General features: G+C 40.8%; 1 protein-coding gene across 8 annotated transcripts in view; it reads left to right on the top strand.

Moving 5' to 3' along the window:
* ANKS1B (ankyrin repeat and sterile alpha motif domain containing 1B) overlaps positions 1–22885 on the top strand; it is a 587732-nt gene that overhangs the window by 385515 nt on the left and 179332 nt on the right. For all 8 annotated transcript variants that reach the window (XM_029079026.2, XM_029079024.2, XM_029079025.2 and 5 more), the window contains one exon: positions 11834–11932. In XM_029079026.2, coding sequence (XP_028934859.1) covers positions 11834–11932 — 99 coding nt within the window. The remainder of the gene's footprint in view (positions 1–11833; positions 11933–22885) is intronic.

Raw genomic sequence — 22885 nt, 5'->3', positions numbered from 1 at the left:
AATTGGCAGTGCTGGACAGAAATCAAGTCAGGAAAATTTGTGAAAGTGAAAAGAAAAAAAAAAAAGCCTCAAGAACAGTTTGGTGTTATTTGCACTGGCAATTGAACATTTTCTCTCTGCCCAGAATAAAAGTACGGAGGGTATTAGCTTCACATAGAACCCTTATGAGGATTAAATATTCCCTTTGTACGCTCCCAAGCACTTAGTACAGTGCTTTGCACACAATAAGCCCTCAATGGATACAATTAATAATAATAATAATAATGTTGGTATTTGTTAAGCGCTTACTATGTGCAGAGCACTATTCTAAGCGCTGGGGTAGACACAGGGTCCTCAGGTTGTCCCACGTGGGGCTCACAGTCTTAATCCCCATTTTACAGATGAGGTAACTGAGGCACAGAGAAGTGAAGTGACTTGCCCACAGTCACACAGCTGACAAGTGGCAGAGCTGGGATTCGAACTCATGACCTCTGACTCCAAAGCCTGGATACTGGAAAACTTCATGAATTTTCTTTGAGGGCTTTTTCATGCATCATCTTTTCTGCCAGGATGGTGTGTATAAACTACCTCCGTCAACCTTAACGTCAGCAAAATATGTATTTCATATTTTCTTGGGTTTAGCCTCTCTCTGTCCTCTCCCCCATTGATCTGCCACTGGGCCCTCCATTGCAGCTGCCTTCGTTGCATGGGATGGCCATCCCCATGGCCACAATTGGGACTTTAATAGATCGTAGTGGCTATTTTCTGGGGGGCAGTGCTAGGACTTCAAATGTGTACCCAACTTTGATCCAAGAAGCAGACACAAAATCACCCATGCAAGTGTTGCCGACCTAGACATTCAGTACAAGGCATGATCTTTTCTCTTTCTTCTCTCTCTCCCACTCCTCGCCTTCTGCCCCTCTCTCTCTCTCTCTCTCTCTCTCTCTCTCTCTTTCTCATACCCTCTTCTTCCCTTACCCCTACCCAAATATTAAGTCCAACATGATGGTGATAGGTTGGCACCCTTAATCCTATCACCCATGTGTTCTTAAGAATAGGCTTGGGGCAAACTGACAAGGAGGCAGGAGACCTTATTTGCTGCCCAGAATCCTTACTCTCCAGCTGAGGATCCCCATTTAGCTTGCCCACTGGATCTGTGCCCTCGGTTGGTTCTCCATCCTGATATCATCCCTAAAACAGTCCTGGCAAGAAAACATAATGCAGGTGAAGTGTGGGATATTTGGGGCCAAGCAATGGTAGACTGCGGGATTTTGTAGCTTTGTGTTAAACATAGAGAGGGAGGGGGCTGCCAGGGCTGGGGGCTAGACCAGCCCTAGCAATGGGGTAAGAGCCAAACAGCAAGATCAGGTGCCCCAGTGGAAGGAGTAGCAGCAACTCTACTGAGAAGTGGAGCATTGTGTCCTAATGGCAAGGACCCGGGCCTGGGAGTTAGGAGACCTGAGTTCTAATTCTGGCTGCCACGTGACTGCTGTGTGGCCTTGAGCAAGTCACTTAACTTCTGTGCCATAGTTCCCTCATCTGCAAAATGGGGATTCAATTCTTACTACTCAGACTTTGATCCTCTTGAGGGACCTGATTATCTTAGGCTCTTAGTAGAATGGTTGACACAAAGCAAGCACTTAACAGACAGCACAATTATTATAGGAAGCAGTGTGACTTACTGGGTAAAGCATGGGTATGGGAGCCAGAGGACCTGGCTTCTAAATCCTAGTTCCTCCACTAGCCTGCTGTGTGACCTTGGGCAAGTCACTTAACTTCTCAGTGCCTCAGTTTCCTCAGTTGCAGAATGGGGATTCAATACCTCTTCTTACTCCTACTCAGTCTATGAGTCCCATCTTGGACAAGGACTGTGTCCAACCTGATTAACTTGTATCTACCCCAGCAGTTAAATAGTAGTGGACACATAGTAAACACTTAAGAAATGTCATTTTTAAACTAAGTGAATTTAGCAAGATGCTATAGAGCTGGCTGCAGACATCAAGCGCAGATAAGAGGAAAAGAGTGTCAGAACAACGGCAACATTAGGGTGAATGAGGAAGGGTTGGGGGTGATCACTGGACCCCCATGAAGGCTTATCCCCTTCGGAGGGAGAACTAAAGGAACAAAGGACACAGTACAGAGATGACGTTCTTGGGTAAGAATGGTCTCTATTTCTTGCCGAATTGTAATAATAATAATAATGTTGGTATTTGTTAAGTGCTTACTATGTGCCGAGCACTGTTCTAAGCACTGGGGTAGATCCAGGGTAATCAGGTTGTCCCACGTGAGGCTCACAGTCTTAATCCCCATTTTACAGATGAGGTAACTGAGGCACAGAGAAGTTAAGTGACTTGCCCACAGTCACACAGCTGACAAGTGGCACTTTCCCAAGCGCTTAGTACAGTGCTCTGCACACAGTAAGTGTTCAATAAATAAGATTGAATGAATGAAAGTGAATGAAAGAAGGGAAAGGAGGATTTCTAGAGGGCAGTAGGTTTGTGGATTTGGGATGTAGCAGATTTTATTTACGTTGAAGTAAAAGGAGCGTACAATCTAAGTATCATTTGGGTGGAGTTATTCTTTTCATTGAAAAGAAATCACATACAATATGTTGTCTCTTTCTCTTAAAGTACTTTCTCAGAAAATGTCTTGACAAAGTATATCTAATTAAAGGATATTAAAAAAAAAACTTGGTATCTAATGTTGGCCCTCAGAGATAGACCGAAGCAGATTCTGGGCATGTTAAACTGCAGAAATCTCAAAGAAGGGGGTGATTTTAAACCTGGTATTCTAGAAGAGTATTCTCACTGTTTCCTTGGGCGGGGGGAAGAACGTGCCTACCCACTTTGTTATATTGTACTCTCCAAAGTGTTTAGTTCAGTGCTCTGCACACAGTAAGCAATCAATCATATGTACTGAGTGCTTGCTGGGTACAGATCATAAATACGATTGAGAGATTGATTGTTTCTGATCAGAGCCAAGGTATGATATAAATCTAGGTCCATGGCGGGGAAAAAATGTTTGTCTTCATTAAAAACCCTGCCTTCCTGAAGCTGACCTTTTCAGAAGCTGAGGTAAATTGACACAGACTGCCTTCAGAAACCATGGTCCGCTCCCCAAAGCTAGCAATAACCTTTAGGGTCATTCAATATTTTAGTATGTCTGGTGAGTGGACTTCCAGCTAACCTAAGTAGTAAAGGAAAGAAGTCTCTGCTATCATTGTGCAAATAACAGTTTTCCAGAAAAGGACTCAGAATCACCATAACCACCTCAGAATAAAACTCTGTTCTTTCTACTGGCAAAATACCACTTGCCTCCATCAATTCCACCAGCTTTCTGTAGTTCTAGTTCCAGTTTCTACTTTGACTGGCAGAAGAATTATGGCCTGGAGAAACTAAGTGAATTATCCAATGTTGCCTACCACAGAGCAAGGCAGCAGGATAGAATTTAGGTCCAGAAGGGCCTACAGACCCAGGGTGGGGTGGGCCAATGCCATCCTCGCCTTGCTTGCCCCCCTACTCTGAACCCTCTAGCTGAGGCAGAGGCCACAGTGTGGCTTAGGACTCACTCTGAAGGAATGTTGTATCTCAGCTCCAAAGGTTCCTGAGATTACACTTAATCGTTGTAGTGTTTGTTAAGCATATACTATGTCCCAAGACCTGTGCGGAGTTCTAACATAGGTACAAAATGATCACAGCAGATACAGCCCCTGGCTCACTGCCTAAGGGTGGGGGAGCACAGGTATTTAAATCTCTGTTTTCATTCATTCATTCATTCATTCATTCAATAGTATTTATTGAGCGCTTACTATGTGCAGAGCACTGTACTAAGCGCTTGGAATGAACAAGTCGGCAACAGATAGAGACGGTCCCTGCCGTTTGATGGGCTTACGGTCTAATCGGGGGAGAGATTAAATCTATATCTATATAGATTTATATATAGATATAAATCTATATGAAATCTATATGGAATCTATAAATATATATGTAATCTCTATATATGAAATCTATATGAATCTATATATGAAATATATATGAAATGTATATGAAAGATATAGATTTCTATATATGAAATCTATATGAAATCACAAATCTTTATGAAATATATATGAAATATGAAATGTATATGAAATATATGTGAAATATATAGATTTCTATATATATATCTATATATGAATCTATATATGAAATCTATATGAAATCACAAATCTATATGAAATATAGTTAAGGTGCATGATTCCACAAAACCTCATTGTCCTTTGTGCAACAGATGCCCCTGTATGAAATCTCTACTCCCTCTGGGATTTTTTTAGATGAAGAAACTAGGGCTCAGAGAAGCTAAGCGACTTGCCCAAGGTCCCACTGCAGGCAAGTAGGGTACACAGGATTAGAACTCAGGTTGCCCAGCTCCAGGCTGTATGCCTGTTCTCCTAGGCCATGCTGCCTCTCTCTTCTAGACTGTAAGCTTGTTGTGGGCAGGGAACATGTCTGCCAAATCTGTTGTATTCTCCCAAGCGCTCGGTACAGTGCTTTGCAAATAGGAAGCACTCAATAAATACCATTGATTGATTCTCTACTCTTTTCTACTCTTCTCAACAATTCCCAACAGGCCAGAGGGCAAATGCAGACATACAAGAAGGACACTGCTTTTACATTATCTTAGAAAGTTCCCTCTGAATCCCACACTTGCTCCGGAGCCTTCGTGTTCTGCCAGATTCACTTGAAATTGGACACCGCATCTTAGCCATGGAACTCAACAGCAGGAGCCAAGGCAGAGAGAGGATTCATATTGAAAGTAATAAAGGAAATAAAAATGATGGGTATAAGGCAGGGAGTAGGCCAACGGAAAGCCAGACTCTCTGCTATAAAACTAAAAAATGGTCCGCCACAGATATGGGTGAATGCATTTTTTTAAGTTAGAATAAGCCCTCTTTTTTGGAACAGGAAATTTTGAACCAAAATATTTTCAAGATGACACTGTCTCAGTTGGGGGTATTGTCAGGTGCTCCCCACAAATCTATATGAAATATAGTTAAGGTACGTGATCCCACAAAACATCGTTGTTCTTTGTGCAACAGTTGCCCCTGTATGAAATCTCTACTCCCTCTGGGATTTTAAGAATATGTTTATGAAGTTATATTGAGTGTAGGTTTGAAGATTGAAAAGGAAAATAAAATTTAATAAGAAGGTGGAATACTATTCATTGTAATGGCATTTTTCATTAGCTATAAAAGTCTGATTTTTAAAAGCATGACCCCTGTTGTTAGGAAAAGAGCAGCAAAATGAAATGCCTAACAGGTTAAGAGGCTCTCAATTAATCCAGAAGACTTTAGCACATCTATGGTAAAACTGTATCAGCAATATGAAGAATACTGGAAAATTTATTCCAGGAAAATGAACAAATGATACAATAGAAAGTGGAAAGGCAGTGACGTAGAAATTTGCTCCGGTGAGCCAAGAAGAAAATTTTTTAAAAAGAGAAATAGAAGAGTATTCCAATTTTCTGCAGTTAGAATCTGACCTATCAGAGTAATAACTCTAAATGCGGTTGGGAGAACAGAGAGGTACACACTATCTGATTGCTCGTCAGAAAAACAAGGCCCTGTGGGATATGAGTCAACCAATACTGTGCTCTGTCACCGATAAGGGGTAGTTTGTGAAAAGCAAATCAAAACCCCCATTGAAGTTAGTATGTGGTTACCCAACAATTCTACAGGAGACATACTTGCTGATCACGGAAGTGGCTAAACCTTGAGGTTCTTTTTCCAAGTGGACCATACACCTCAGCACTTAGTTCGGTGCCTTTTCACGTAGTGCTTAACAAATACCGCAATTATTATCATTATCAAATATTGCCCAGCTTAATCATTTCTTAAGACAACAGAGAATTAAGCAAAAGCTGAACTTTGTGGTGAAAAGCCCAAACTTCATTATGATTTTGGTTCTTTGAGAGGAAGAACAGTTCACCAGACTTTGAGTATCTGCATCAAGCAAGATTTAATTGAAAATATTTAAGGCAACAGAATATAATACGTAAATCAGAGCAAATCCGGTTTCTTAGCATTTCTCATTTTGTATTACTTAAATCACAACAATGTTTTAAGATCAAAGTTTCACTTTGATCTTTAGCTCCGGACTAGAGGGAAGCGTGAAGTGAACGGTGTCATTCATCATTCTTTAAATATATCAAAGGCAGAAGAAGGCTAACTAGAGAATTGATGGGACCATCTGAGAATCAAGTGTAAAAGATACATTCAGTGATAAAAAGGAGATAGCTGAGAGGCTCAGTGGATTCTTTACTTTGGTCTTTCCTGAAAAATATATGAGAAATTTCCACACCCAAATTGTTTTTGGTAGCAAATGGGTCACAGAAACAGGATCTGATAACAGTGATTACACAGAATGTTTTAGGACTAATGAGTAATGATGTAAACAGATAGTAGGATTAGAGATGCCATCAATCCATGATTTCTGAAGGAAATTGGAGGGAAAGTTGAAGAGTGTGTAACCGTAATCATACATGCAGATGGCCTCTCTACCAGAAAACCAGATGTTAGCCAACATAACTCTTATTTAGCAGAGAGGTTATCAGATAATCCTGGAAATTATAGGTCAGTAAATTTCACTTGGGGTACCTACTCTTTAAATTTGGGATCGCTTTGCCCTCAGAGACAATGACAGCCTGTTCATTGTAAGGGAAATAAATTCCTCCCTAGTCTGCTGGAATTCTTTAAAGAACAATATGCAAGAGATTGTAAACTCCCCGAGGGCAGAAATCAAATCTCTTAATCAATCAATCAGTAGAATTAATAGACACAGGGATGTATAGCAATTACAAATATGTTTGAAAAGGAGCTTGACCTAGTGGATAGAGCATAGGCCAGGGAGTCAAAAGGACTTAGGTTCTAATCCTGGCTCTGCCACATATCTACTGTGTAACTTTGAGCAAGGCATTTAACTTCTCTGTGCATGTTACCTCATCTGTAAAATGAGGATTGAGACTGTGAGTCCCATTTGGAAGAGGGACTGTGTCCAACCCAAATAGCATTCTCTACCCCAGTGCTTAGAACAGTGCCTGGCACATGGTAAGTGCTTAAAAAATACCATAAAAAAGAGCTAGCTCCAGCAGGTGCCGGAACCAAATACACAAGCAGGTTCCTTGCCATTTGGTCAAATTCGAATTCGTAGAAGTCTCTCTGTGTTATTGAAGGGAGTGAAAACCTAAAAGTCAAATGTTTAGTGTTGGTCATATGCCTTTAAATCATATAATTTTGGACAAACCATGACCCCTGAATAAAGATAAGTGAGGCAGTCACATGCTTCCTTTTCCTCTATCAGTTTTCGCCTACTGATCGAGGAAGAGAAGGGGGAGCCCTTGACCCCTACCATCCCTAGCCTCATCACCCCATCTTTGGGCCCTATCTCAACCCACCGTACCATTATGTTGTCCTGCGGGCATCCGTAGTGTGGTGGGAGGGGCAGGGTAATGTGGTAGCAATGTATAGGAGGAGGCAGCAATTTTTCCCTGCCTCAGTGTGGCCCAACGTCCGAAGACAGCCCCGCATGCTGTGCCCCCCTCTGAATACTGAGGCCGTTCTGGATGCCATATCTTAGGCATCCAGAAGGTCTGGGTTCTTCAGTCTGGCATCATCTGAGTGGGGAAAAGTCCCAAAGCGAACACATTTGAGATGAAGGTGGATGAGGGTCATGGATTTGTTGTTCACCTGATTGCACGGCACCGGGATTAGAGGCAGAGGTGCTGTAGCTCGAAAGTGGTACAGTCAAAATAAACCAGAATAGAAGTTAGGAAACCGAACACCTACTTCCTGCTCTGGCCCTGGCCTGCTTGGTCACCTTGGCCAAGTCACTTAACTTCTCTGCCTCTCAGTTACTTCATTTATAAAATGGTAATAAGCTACCTATTCTCCCTACACATTGTGAGCCCCATATGGCTGTCCAATTTGATTGGAGTCTATCTACTTTTTTTTTTTAAAAAAAAAAAAAGGTACTTGTTAAGCACTTGTGTTCCAGACACAGTACTAAATTCTGGAGTGGATAGAAGATAATCAGTTTGGACACTGTTTTTGTCCCCTACGGGGCTCACAGTCTATGTCAGAGGGAGGCGGGATTTCATCTCCATTTTACAGATGAGGTAACTGAGGCCTTTAGAATTTAAGTGACTTGCCCAAGATCACACAGCACAGACGTGAAAGAGCCGGGATTAGAGCCCAGGTCTTGCGACTCCCAGGCCACGCTGCTTTTACTCTAATACTTAGCATGGAGCAAACCCTTAATAAATACCATCGACGTTATTCTTCAGACAAAACGTGATTGAATTACTCTGGGAAATGCGTGGACCAAGGGGTTTGGATATATTTATGAATGAGCAATCAATAATGGGTTAATGGGTTATAAGGTTGTTACATAAAACAGGGGGTGTCAAGTAGAGCAAACAACATAATGGTTTCTTCAGGCAAGCATCCTGTTGCCACTATCATACAACCAGAGTACTGTTGGATAGATCATTGGCTTGACCAAGTTCTGGCATTTCTTATAAACTTATGTTCTTATTATGTTAAAAATTGACAAGTACTCTGAGTTCTTCAGTGGAGCTTGATAATGAATGCAAAGTTACTAATGCCGTTGTATTCGTGTTCCATTTGAATTTCAGAAGGGACAGAAGTAACCAGCTCAGCCATTTTCAAATTATAATCACTATTATTAGTTGTTCTAAATCTAAGGGAACATTGAATATGAAAAAGTGACTTGAAGTTGGTCATTTTTACTGGTTTCTTAACAACTAGGAATTAGTCCCACGAACAAATCTATGGCAGCAGAAAGTTCAGCTTTTAACATCTCAGAACAAAAAGATTCTTGTGTTATTTTTCTTCTTTGTCAGGGTATCAAGGACCGCTAATGCCCCCAGATGGGAAATTTCTTATCAGATAGAGAAGAGGCGACCTAAGAACTTTGCTTCAGGCTTGTCCACTGGTCATTAGCTCAATATCTTCTCTGCTGATCATTAACACTGCTTAAATGCTTCTGATAATATGTCTAGCAGGATGCTAAGAAAATAGTGATTTAAGTTAATGGGCTGATCATTTGGATGATTCAGATTTATGACTCTTTAATAATGCAACATGTGATAGAAAAGAGGCATCTTAGCTGAGTAAAATCTACTATCCAATTCAGTCAGCCAGAAGATAATATTCTAAATGTTTTAAATGAGATACTTAGATTGAATAAATCTTGTGGGTTTAATTGTGTATCCCTGGGTATTTAAAAATTCCACTTTTAGTTTTAGTATTTTCAAAAAAGATAAAACTCAAGTTATTCTATTTTGATTCTCTTACTTTCCCCACTTTTCCTTCCCAAAAGCAATTTTATTTCAGCTTCCTTGTCTGTTACACTATGATTTATTCTAAGTGGGTCATCATAACGGTCCAGAACTTTGTCCAGGACTGGATTTGTCCAGGGATCCCATTTCAGCTTCATTTCTCCATTTCAAGGACCATGGCAGCACAACTTTAAACAGATTTAAAATCTCTAACCAGGCTTCCCTCTTTCAGGGGCTTGTTCTGATTGGTTGACCGATTGATAGATGGATTGGTTTGGTAATGTTTACACAGTGATTGAAATATTGCACTGAGTCCTGGATTGAACACACAGATGTTGTTCCAACATATAATAATATTAAAGGGGTGTGGATAAATGCACAAGGAAAGGTCAGCAATTAACATGAATCAGAACAGGGAAAGGCAAAAGGCAGCAACCAGCGTTAGGAATAACATAGTGGAAAACCATAGGGGAGATGATCTGTAGAATGTGGGCGAAGAACTGAAAAGCAGGAAGCTTCCTGGTCTGGATTTATCTTGAACCCCATTTTCTCTCTTTTCCTTCCCTACCTCTCATCCCTACCTTAGAAGAAATACAAATGAAAACCAAGCCGGTAGTTTTTCTATCTCCATTCCTCATCCTGCTCCACATATTTGCTCCGTAATTCCTTATCGCACTTAAACAAAGCCATAATTGGGACTGAAGTCAAAGAGGCATTATTTACATTAGACAACCTGGTAAATAAGGAGGCACTCGTGAGTTTGGAGCAGAACCATTTGGCCAATCTCATCAAAATAGAAATATGAATGGGCAGAACTCATTAAAAATATTTCATTCTGTAGAATTGGGCATTTTTCTGGAATATTCCGTTCTGGTAGTTCCATATTACGAACTATTACAGAGTGAAATTAGTTCATCCTTGATAAATGACCGTGTAGGCAGAGAGCAAAACTAGCTGCAGGTAGAAAAATGAAATGGTCCTGCCTGCTTGTTGCTAATAGTATGTCACCGTTCTAATGAGCTAATCTGAGACGGTGACCTGATAATAGCTTTTTCTGGCAAAGCCAGAAAGTCATGTTGAGGGGTACACAGGATGTGGGTTTGTTTTTTTTTAATTTTGAAGGTTTACACCATGGGACGTGGATCTAAACTGGTATTGTTTTAGAACTGCTGTTTACCTTGCCCTCCACTGTAGCCAGATGCCTGTATTCTGTAGACTATGCTGTGTTCCACTGAGAGTCATTGAGAGAGTGGGCCGTGGCTGGGAGCTAAGAAACTGAAATTGAAATTGGTCAGTCAAGCAGATGTGCTGATGTCTGGATCCCCAGGGCAGAGGAAGGCAGGATGGCTGGCAGCATAACCAGTTAACTGAGACCCAGAGAAGTAAAGTACTTGTCCTGGGTCACACAGCAGACAAGAAAGAGGTGGAGCCGGGAATAGAACCCGTGACCTTCCGACTCCCAAATCCACGCTCTATCCACTAAGCCATGCTATTTTCCCTACATGTAATCCTGGTTCTTGCCGTTGGGAATGGACAGTTGCAGAAAAATACCTTGTTTTCTGGCCTTTTTTTACAGTAGCAGCTTAGCAAGTTGAACCAAGGTCAAAAAGTGTATGTAAACGTTGGAAAAAAATAATTCTGATAATGTAAATATGGGTTTTACTATCTTTTATTTTAATTGGGTAATTTATATTCTTAACCATGTCATCCTTGTGTACTTCCATTAATTTCTTTAGAGCAATGTTTCCTATGAAACACTGCCAAGACTTTCTTTCATTATCACATTGTTGAATATCTGCCTTGGACTGACTCTGCTAGCTTGGCTCTTGTATCTTGAGTGTCAAGGTTATATTCTAAAGGTGGTGGAAGCAGTCCACCCAGGAAATCCCTTATTCAAATTTCTAACAGTAATAATAATAATGTTGGTATTTGTTAAGCGCTTACTATGTGCAGAGTACTGTACTAAGTGCTCGAGTAGATACAGGATCATCAGGTTGTCCCACATGAGGCTCACAATCTTAATGCCCATTTTACAGATGAGGTAACTGAGGCACAGAGAAGTTAAGTGACTTGCCCACAGTCACACAGCTGACAAGTGGCAGAGCTAGTTACATTCCTATTAACTGTGCTTTCATCCCTGTGTATGTGTACAATGTGTATGTGTGTGTTTGTGTGTAAGAAGCAGCATGACCTAGTGGAATGACCATGGGCCTGGATGTCAGAGGACCTGGGCTTATCCTGGGCTCTGCCACTGGTCTGCTGTGTGACCATGAGCAAGTCACTTAAGTTCTTCGTGCCTCAGTTACCTCATCTGTAAAATGGGGATTAAGACTGTGAGCCTAATGTGGGACATGGACTGTGTCCAACCTAATTAGCTTACGTCTACCCCGGGACTCAGTACAGTGCTTGGCACATAGTAAGTCCTTAACAAACAGCATTTTATTTTTTTATTAAGAAATCGGGTCAATGAGCAATCATTCATTCTTCCTTGTCAATAACCTCGATATTTCTATTTCAGGGAAGCAACGTAATGGAGGATCAGGATTTGCTGGAAATAGGAATCCTTAACTCTGGACACAGACAAAGAATTCTTCAGGCAATCCAGCTCCTTCCGAAGGTACAGAGTTTAAGTGTATATGCCAGGACTTGTACTTTAGAGGGCAAAAGTATGGGTTTACGCTTGGGACTGAATTCTATAAGAGTATTCCTTTCTCTGCAGTTTGTCAGCAGGTATTGACTAAGCCAGAGCTTGCCTCTTTTTAATCAATCAAGGGTATTTATTGAGTGCTTACTGTGTGCAGAACACTCTACTACGTGCCTGGGAATGTACAGTATGACAGAGTTGGTAGTCATGCTTTTAGGGTCTTTCCTGGACTGAAATTAGGGTCCAGTGTGCCCCAAGGCTCCCCTCTGTGCTGTAACTATGGTAACCACTGTGGTGTGATTGAAGTTTCCCTTGAGGCTCCTGGACTCTATAAACCACAAAGCAAACTTGCTCTCCGCCTCCTTTCTCCCTTATCCCCTCCCCAGTTTTCAGTCAGATTTGACTCTCTGCAGCTCCATGGCTCTCTTCATAAAATAGGGGTTCCACTGACTCAGTCTGTGCAAGGTTCTTTTAGCGAATAAGTTATTCTTTAGGAGAAACATGACCTACACTAATTGAATGAAACTTCACTGTGTGGATGACTAAATCTTTTCAGTGCCCCTGCAAGGGTTCTAGGATCCTGAGTTTTTGTCACTCCCTTACGTGATGAACTTTTGTGCAGCGTGTAGTATATGTACTGAGAAATTCATCAAGCATCCAGTTACGCTGGAAACTGCATTTTGGCTATTTACAAAATTAGTTAAAGTAATTCCCTTTTATTTGGAGAACTAGGTGGAAAAGCAGTGTAGTTTAGCAGAGAGAACTTGGGCCTGGGAATCAGAGGACCTGTGTTCTAATACCAGCTCCACTATTTGTCTGCTGTGTGACCTTAGGCAAGTCACTTCACTTTTCTGTGCCTCTGTTTCCCAAACTGTAAATTGGGGATTCAACACCTGTTCCCCTTCCTACATGGACTTTGAGCCCCTGCGGGACAGAGACTTTGTCTGACCTGATTTATTGTATCTACTCTGGCACTTAGGACAGTGGTGGACACCTAGAAAGTGCTTAACAAATACCATAAAAAAGTTTACAAACTGCCAGTTAAACAAAGCACACATTTAGCAATGTCATTAATTTGATGGAAGTGACCACTATTTGTAGCAAATAGGGGGTGTTTACTATACTAACCAGTGTTGACATATTTTTGAGGCAAAAATTGAAAAGATAGCGAGAAGAAATGTAAAAATAATAGTGGGATTTGTTAAGCACTTACTATGCACCAGACACTGTACTCAGCTTGGGGGCAATACAAATCAGTCAAGCCAGACGGAGTCTCCATTCCATGTGAGGTTCACAGTCTCAGTAGGAGGGAGAATTGATATCGCATCCCCCTTTACAGATAAGGAAACTGAGACACAGAAAAGTCAAGTGACTTGCCCAAAGTCACACAGCAGGCAAGTGGCACAGCCAGGATTGGAACCCAGGTCCTCTGACTCCCTAGCCTGTGTTCTTTCCTATAAGTCATGTAATAGAAGCTCCTTAAGGAGTTGGTCCTAAAGTAATTTGATTTCTTCCAGGGAGCTCTTCATGGTAATCTGTTTTCAAGGATCCCTTTGACGTCAGAAAGATTTCCCCTAAATTTTGGATGTAGTGATATGCAGAACAATAGTCAATAAAAACAAGAACATTTTAGAAAATGTAGAGGGATTTTGCTTCCAAGTCTCCATTAAGCAGAAAGTTATATGAAATGGAACACAAAATGACCAGCTCATAGGCCTTGGCATGTGTAGCCATATATGATGAGAGATGTATAAAAAGTATATGATACCATCCAACAGGTCTATAATTCACTGACAGTTTTGTTGCTGCAAATTGGTAATTTGCCTTGGTAAATAATGAGCTTAATTTTAGGTAGTTAATAGTGTAATTTTTCTGTCAGGGCATTCATTTGATTTCATTCTCATTTCCACTCCCAGAAGGTGGATGAAAAATATCTTCTCTTTATTTATGGAAATCTCATCTTTTGAATGTTTGCTTTTTATGAGTCACTATGAATGACTGCATTACTGATATCTGGGATCCTTTAACATGGTGGTTTGGAAGCTGGTGAAGGTCTTCCAAAGGAGAGTCGGAAGGCAACATGGCGTGCTTATTTCTAGTACCGTATTTTCAGAAGTATGCTTTAAAGCTTCCTTCTTAATTTAGGTTCTAAGGTATCGATTTGAGGTTCAGGTTTACAGTAGTAGTTATTTTCTAGTAATGAAAGCTTTCTTTATGGTACTTTTTAAGTGCTTACCTAATGCCAAGCACTGTACTAAGCGCTGGGGTTGACACAAGGTGATCAGTCCCTGTCCCCCTATGGGGCTCACAGTCTAACTAGGAAGCATTAGGATTTAATCACCATTTTACAGATGAGGAAACTGAAGCACAGACAAGTAACTTGCCCAAGTTCACACAGCAGACAAGTGGCAGAGCCACATTTAGAACCCAGGTCCAGTGAGTCCCACGTCCATGTTCTATCCACTGGGCAATGCAGCTTCTCTTATTCATTGGAAGTGTCTTACATGGGGAGCAGTACATTTAACATATTCAGAAAATAGACGTGTCCAAAGCGTGCATTCTCTTCAACTGTAATCACCTCAGATCCAGTTACTCCTATTTTCCTGTGTTCTCTTCCTCCATCTTAAAAAGTGTAACACCATTGAAATATAAGAAAAATAACTGCCAATTTTCATTCATTACACTCCACCCTGTATCTAGGGCTTCAAAATCTTAAATTTACCCCCTTTTCTCTTCCTAGGAAGGGAAACACGATGAACTACCATGAGCAAATTTCATATACTCTGTGCTAGCTTTTAAAATCTGTGTGCAATCTCACTCTTCCTTAAGCATCAGTCCTTTAAAACCCAAAAAAGTTTTCAGATTCTGCAGAGCCTCTGGATAAATTCAGCCTTTAAGGACAGTGTCTTTGAGTTCATATTTTTTTGTTGTTGTCACGACCTTCCCTCTGAAAGTGGAACCCAGAGGAGCAGACAAACAAAGAATGTTGGTAACAAGTGCCTACATTCACATGGAGCAGCACTCCATTAAACTCCATGGGAAATCTGCGGTTAAAACCTTGCACACTGAGTTGAAAATATTTCCCAATGTGTTAACATCTTTTATCCCTTTTTTCTGACTCCCTCTTCTCTGTTTTTTTTTCTTTTAATTTTATTACTCCTCACCCTCTCCCAGGGTTGTCTAGTGGTTGTCACAGACCACTCAGAGTAAAAGGCACAGTGCCTTTCCTGAAGGATTATCACTTAAATTTATTCAGACAATACAGTTCTGATATAGAAATCTCCAGGGTAGGGAGAATAAACCCCAACCCACAAGGTTTCTTAGCATTTTATGCAAATATGGTGCTGTTCTATTATTGCAGGGTATGCGTGTATATATTTTCATATGGATTGTAAAGGTGGTTTGTCAGAGAGTATTAGTCAAGGCTTATTAGCTACCAAAGAGAGTGGGAAAAGACACACAGTTGGCCATTTGACTTCAGGTTCCAGAAGAGCAACAACGAATAGAGCTATGAGTGTGAAAAAATAAGAGAAAAGATTAAGACAAGGTTGGAGGCTGGTGAGGAGGAATATCTTAAATTTGATGGGATCACAGATTATTTGTAGAGATCAAAAATAGTCACATGAATCATGCCAATAGAGTTACTGAAGCGTCACATAACCTTGGAAAATATCAGTCAGAATCAATGCTCTTCACGACTGTCCTGTCTTTTACTTATTTAAGAATCCAGCTGTTCATTTTTCTGTCCTTGACAGCTGATAGAATTGTATGACCATAAGAGGAAAAGTTGCACCATGGTAACTTCTAAAATATCGATCACTTAAAGTTGATGTAAGCCCATTTCTAATTCTCTTTCTTGAGGAGCTTGAATAGGGCAGTGATAACAGTCCTCGTCTCCTAAAGTTAGATCTTTGAGAGTATTGTAGAAGTGAAAGGGATTTGTCCATCTCCAAATACCACTTTACTCTTCCCCGGTGGTTTTGTGCCCATCTTATTTGGTAAGGACCTCTACATTATCTTGTTCAGATGTTTAACGAGTTCTCCAACAGACAGCTCTTCCTCGTGTACAATCTAAAGTTTTCTTAACCCTTTTCTTTTCTTTTGTCCTGAGAAATGGAGAAGAGATTTTCATCATACCCTATATAACACTTAATTTGGATCAATAGATCAGTGATATTTTTGAGATCTTACTTTGTGCAGATCACTGTAATAATAATAATAATGTTGGTATTTATTAAGCGCTGACTATGTGCAGAGCACTGTTCTAAGCGCTGGGGTAGACACAGGGGAATCAGGTTGTCCCACGTGGGGCTCACAGTCTTAATCCCCATTTTACAGATGAGAGAACTGAGGCACAGAGAAGTTAAGTGACTTGCCCACAGTCACACAGCTGACAAGTGGCAGAGCTGGGATTCGAACTCATGACCTCTGACTCCAAAGCCCATGCTCTTTCCACTGAAAGCTTGGTACACTACAATACAATCCTTGCCCTCAAGGAGCTTGCAGCATCCTTCTCTCTTGCCTGAATAGTCCTCTATCCTTTACCCATTTCTTTCGATGTTATTTTCCAGGCTCTTTAATCTTCTTCAGATTTTCAGATCTATCCATTGGCATTAGAGTGTTGCTATTCAAGCGCTTGGTACAGTGCTTTGCACATAGTGAGCACTCAATAAATGTGATTGAATGAATTATTTAGCATTCATTTTAAAAAAGAGTTAAATGAGGTAATTTTAGAGTAACTGGCTAATTAGTCAAGTTAGAGACTTGTTACTTTTATGCTCCTAGAAAGGAAAGCTAGCAGGCTGAAACCCTGTTTAAATATTATGTAGAAGCAAAGTTTCCGAGGAGGAAATCTGAGCTGTCAAGATCGGGCAGAGGACTAAAAATGCTAGACCAAAGGCCCTCAAGACAGACCTACTTCTGCGTTAGTGTCTCCATCTGCAGTGGAGACGATAGCACGGGACCTGCTACCTGATTCAGAGGGATGTTGCCCAAATTAATGCGCTAACGCCTGCCAAGCACTTTGAGCTTCCTGCAATGAAGGGAATACATACAAACCGAGAGAACACTGACCATGTTGTCATTCAGTGCTCGTGTTGAATATCAGAGGAAGGACAGCTGGGAGAGGCAGCAGGTGCAGCAAGGACTAACTTGTGGGCCCGTTCTAACGTTGGCTCAATCTGTATAGCAATTTGGTTGTTTACTCCATTGAGAGATTGTCTAGCTACTGAAAATTGTGTGCCTCAATTCTTCCTAAACAAGGGAGTTGGGTTGTTGTTTTTTTTCATGAATTAAATGTGGAGTCATTCATTACACCAAGTACAGAGATAGAATGCACTGTGTAAGAGATTTAGTCGAAGGGAACCCGGGGACAGAAAACTGGAATTTTGCTATATGAGTTTTTATTCCTGGCCTTAAAGGGAAATGAAGTGGGGTCTTTCCTTAGAGAATGCCACACAAACATTCCTGCCTATTTAACCATCCCGGGAAATGCAGTGTCAAGGTAGTTATCTGGATCTGACTAAAAACTTTAGAGAATTCATTTTGTTTCCCTGGGTCCATTTCACAGAAATAAACTATAACAAGTGTCAGGCTTAAAATGTGTGTTTCTTCATTGGTGCAGTGGCTGTAAAAAGCCTATTGTAATCTGACTGCAACTCTTTATGTCATAAGTTGACAGCACTTCAGAAGCTCTTCGTGTGGAAGTGACGAATACAGAGTCAGACCGCCCCTTCCTTTCAGGTTGACCCTTTAAATATTGACCAAAAATGATTCCTGTAGCCTGTACGTAAAAGTAGCTGTGTTCTTTAATAATAATAATAATAATAATTATGGTATTTGTTAAGTGCTTACTGTGTGCTGAGCACAGTTCTAAGCACTGGGGTAGATACAGGGTAATCAGAATGTCCCCCATGGGGCTCATATTTTTTTAATCCCATTTTTACAGATTAGGTAACTGAGGCACAGAGAAGTTAATGACTTGCCCAAGGTCACATAGCTGACAAGTGGCGGAGTCGGGATAAGAACCCACGTCCTCTGACTCCCAAGCCCGTCTCCTTTCCACTAAGCCATGCGATACTTATTCCCCAGTAGTGACCTCCAGAACCCCTGCTCGGTTTGCTAGTTGGCTGTCGAAGGTTGTGTGTCTACCTCATTCAATGACAGCTAGCTGGGAGTGTGAGTTTGTAAGCTAATCAATTAACTATAGTATTTGTTTTAAGTGCTTATATGTGCCAGGCACTGTAATGAGCGCTGGGTTGAATACAAGCAAGTAGGGTTGGGCACAGTTCCTGTCTCACCTAGAGCTCACATTTTACAGAAGAAGTAACTGAGGCCTAGAGAAGTGAAGTGACTTGCCCAAGGCCACACAGCAGACAAGTGGCAGAGTTGGGATTAGAACCAGGTCCTTCTGACTCCCAAGCCCGGGCCGTACCCACTACGCCATGCTGAGAGGAAGTCAGAGGTTGAACTCTGGGGAAGAAAGGGGAGGGTGAAAGTGAGGTGGGGATGAGGTACCAGGAGCTGCAGGAGAAGCAGCATGGCTCAGTGGCAAGACCCCGAGCTTGGGAGTCAGAGGTCATAGGTTCGAATGCTGGCTCTGCCACCTGTCAGCTGTGTGACTTTGGGCAAGTCATTAACTTCTCTGTGCCTCAGTTACCTAATCTGTAAAAATGGGATTAAAACAATACGAGCCTCACGTGGGACAACCTGATTTCCCTGTATCTCCCCCAGCGCTTAGAACAGTGCTCTGCACATAGTAAGCGCTTAACAAATACCAACATTATTATTATTATTAGAGAAGAGACCGGTGGTTACAGGAGTGAAAATCGGGCACCTCGTAGTCGAATTCCCACCACAGTAGCTACTGCTCAACTGATACAGATTCCACCCAAAACCAGGTTGATGTGGTATCCAATTAGATCAAATCGTCCCAAGATACTTGCCCGTTCAGATTTTAGTCATTACAGTAAGTAGACTACTGCATCCCAAAGCAGACAACTCCGAGAGGAAGAGGTTTTAGGGCTAGGTCAGTCAGTCAGGGGCATTTATTGAGTGCTTACTGTGTGCAGAGCATGTATTAAGCGCTTGGGAGAGTACAGTACAGTAGAGTTGGTAGACACGATCCCTGCCCGTGCAGTCTGATAAAACCTGGTTCATATTAAATGAGCCATCTCAGTAATTGTCTGTCGCAGAGTAATCAACTGTTTGATTTTCCTTCGTATTTGGGTTTTAGCCTGTGGGTTGGTTTCCACTGCACGCATAATAATCGATGGGATTGTCCAATGGCATCTCACAGAAATAGACACACCTTGAGGCCAATCAATTGCCCAGAAAAGATCATCTGTCCATGAGAAGGCCTTTGGAAAGGGAATTACTCACTGGTATGCACAGATTCTCTTCCTAATCCCACATCAAAACTCAGTTTTCTTGAAAACTGCCAGCTAACATCAACTCTTACCTCCCAGAGGATATGAATGCTGAGCATACAGCTGAATCCCACTTCAAAAACCTGCAGAGACACTGAGATTTCAGCTGAACTTCTGGTTCCCTGAATACATCTCATGTAAATGCTAAATAAAGACACTCTAAAAACATTTTAAGATTACAGATCACAAGGCCTTGACAGTTTAAAAGCTTTTCCATTCACCTTTCATCTATACCTCGTTTTCAGTTTCTTCCCATTGGAGGTGATTGCTTCATGAGGAATGGATTGTTTTCACAATTTAATCCTTACAGAAGACATTTTTGATTTAAAATTTCCAGGTGTGAAATGTTCTATAGATGTGCTTAAGGGACGATTAGTGTAATTTACCTGCCTACCCGATATAGGAATCATCATTGACTGATGTGCCCCGGAAACAAAGCTCATTAACGGTACATACGTTGAAAGCACCCTTTTGTTCTAAGGCCACACCCTTGGAAAAAGAGGGTTGATGAGAAAGCAGGAAGACCCTAGCAGTAAATGGAAACCTCTGAGATCCCCAGACCCTCAGATTCTTCTTGGCAGTGTCAGGATATGAGCTGTCTGACACAATAGGAAGAGGGATATGATTTCTCCTTTTCTTTCCCTCCTCTGAGTGCTAGGAATGGGAGTATTAGGTATTAGGGAGAGTAGATGGATTTCATTTCTTGGTTCCAGTTTCTTCCCAGAACTGAAAGAGGAAATTGAGTTGAAACCCTGGAGGGTAGAATGTACCATCCAGTGGGCACATCTGGATTTGCCCCCCTGTGGACTGTGACCAGAACAAATATAAAAGAGGGAGAGGGAAAGAAAGGAAAGAAAGAAAAGGAAGAAAGAAAAGAAAGAAAGAAAGGAAAGAAAGAAAAGAAAGAAAAGAAGGAAAGAAAAAGAAAGAAAAGAAGGAAAGAAAAAGAAAGAAAGAAAGAAAGAAAAGAAAGAAAGAAAAAGAAAGAAAAGAAAAAGAAAGAAAGGAAGAAAGGAAGAAAGGAAGAAAGGAAGAAAGGAAGAAAGGAAGGAAGGAAGAAAGAAAGAAAGAAAGAAAGAAAGAAAGAAAGAAAGAAAGAAAGAAAGAAAGAAAGAAAGAAAGAAAGAAAGAAAGAAAGAAAGAAAGAAAGGAAGAAAGAAAGAAAGAGAGGAAGGAAGAAAGGAGGAAGGAAGAAAGAAATTAAATTTATCTGTTCTGGTCCCAGTCCAATTCTTTTTCATTGACTTCATTCCTGCAATCTTGTTTCCCCCTACACCTTGACGCCCCTTTCTACTCCATCTTCTAACCCCCCAACCAAGATGTCAGAAAGGATAAGAACTGCTTACATGTCAAGGACGTACCTCAGTTTCTCCTAGCTCCTAGGAATACACGTTGCATTCTCATTTCCCAGTTAGCTCTGCTGACTGGAAGTTCTGAGCTATCCAGGCGGGAGACCAGGGACCAACCACTCTCTATAAGTTCTCAGCTTCCTTTCACTGCGCTTTATCTTCTCCATTAGATTGTAAGGACAGGGATCAGATTTTTTATTTCTTCTTTTTTGTCCCCCAGCACGTAGCCCAGTTCTCTACAGACAGTTGACACTGTTGCTGATGATAGTGAGGATGACCTTAACATCCAGACTTAATCCTGAATCACTCCTCATACTTAAGTTCACTGAGCTAATGGCATCCCAGTTTTTTTTTATTAGTGACAGTTTCAGTAAGAGGTCCATTCCTTTTCAATTTTAGGACAAGACATTAGCATATCTTGTAAAATTAGCCTAACCAGTTGAAATGGTAAAGAAAACAATTGTGTTGCTGCCTTCAGTTTGAAGTATTTAAATCAGCAATTTCTATTTTTCTTGTTACTAGAGGCACTAAATGACAAATACAATTTTAAAATTCTAAGGAATAATTTCAAATAAATAAATAAAAGTGACATTCAGAAAATGTGTTACTTTCTTTAAGAACTATGGAGTTTTAAATTCTAAAGCAAATGAGAAATAATATGCAAATCATCTTATCAAGTTGGCAAGATTGATATTAGCATTTAAAGCTCTCGGTTTTAATCGGAAAGCAATATGTTTCATTACCATTGAAGAGTTCCATGAATGTCAGGAAACATATTTCTATTAATTTCAGCGTGTAACATTCTGAAACCTCTTTCTTGACTCATGTATAGTCAGAAGGAACAGACCATGTGTCTATTGCCAGTATTGTGCGGTACTGATAGAGCTTGAAAATTTGGAAGATGCTCCATACCCAGAGTTTTAATAAATAAATGAAGAAGTAGTGTGGCCTGGTGGAAGAAGCACAGGCCTGAAAGTGAGAGGATCTGGGTTCTAATCCTGACTCCACCATTTGCCTGCTGTGTGATCGGGCAAGTTGGCTTAACTTATCTGGGCCTCCATTTCCCCATCTGGCAAATGGAAATTAACTTCTACTTCCTTCGTTGAAGACTATCAGCTGCATGTTAGGCAGGGACTTTGTCCAACCTGAGTATCTTGTAACTACTCCAGCACTTAGCATAGTGCTTAGCATATAGTAAGGGCTTAATAAATATCATTAAAAATCCTCTTTTTCATGATATCTTATTTTTATAAAATTATTTCAATGGTCAAAAAATTAGTAGAGGATTAGTACAGTGCTCTGCACATAGTAAGCGCTCAATAAATACTGTTGAATATTAAAGTTCTCAAGAATTAACATCACAAGCTTCATTTTTAGGGAAAAGAAAATGTGTAAAATGTTTCCTGGAAATGTAAGCTTGGATAATGGTGCCATGAATCAAAGGATAATAGAAAAGATCCTATTTTTAAACTCAGCAGCCATGCAAATTAGTACAGGCCCAAGGATCCATGCCTTAAAGAAATGTGTCTGCAGGCAAATAAATTGTAATATCAAATTGAAATATCAACCCATAACATTAGTTCAGTGAGCTGTACTACTTACAAAATTACCAACAGATCAAAACTTATAATGAAAAATTATGAGGAACAAAATATCTTTGGAAACTCCCGAGTTTTGCTAGCCGAATCTACATCCATACTAGTCCAGCATTATTTTGCCCAAGTATGCATGTGATAGTATTTTTCATAATTCAACCCAGAAAATAATACTACTGACCCGTTAGTTATCTTCTTATAATGACCATTGCATGAGCATTTTTTAATCAATCAATCAATCAATCATATTGAAAACTTACTGAGTGCAAAGCAGTCTACTAAGTGCTTCAGAATGAATGCTGTAACAGAGTTGGTAGACATGTTCCCTGCCCACAAAGAGGTTACAGTCTAACAACACAACTGTTGGTCCAGTCGCTTTTGCCCTCCAGGATTTCTCTGCCCAATTGGCAGGGTCCTCTATGTTCAGTTCGGATCACAGATCCCACCCTGGGTGCGCTTAAGAGATTGGGCGGAGATCGAGGTCTTGTCTTTGCTGTTGAGTGGTCTCTGACCTGTAGCGACTCCATGGACACATCTCTCCCAAAATGTCCCGCT

Source organism: Ornithorhynchus anatinus, chromosome 14 (assembly GCF_004115215.2).
Source record: "Ornithorhynchus anatinus isolate Pmale09 chromosome 14, mOrnAna1.pri.v4, whole genome shotgun sequence".
Taxonomy (NCBI): Eukaryota; Metazoa; Chordata; class Mammalia; order Monotremata; family Ornithorhynchidae; genus Ornithorhynchus; species Ornithorhynchus anatinus.
This window is presented reverse-complemented; position numbering and strand designations above follow the sequence as displayed.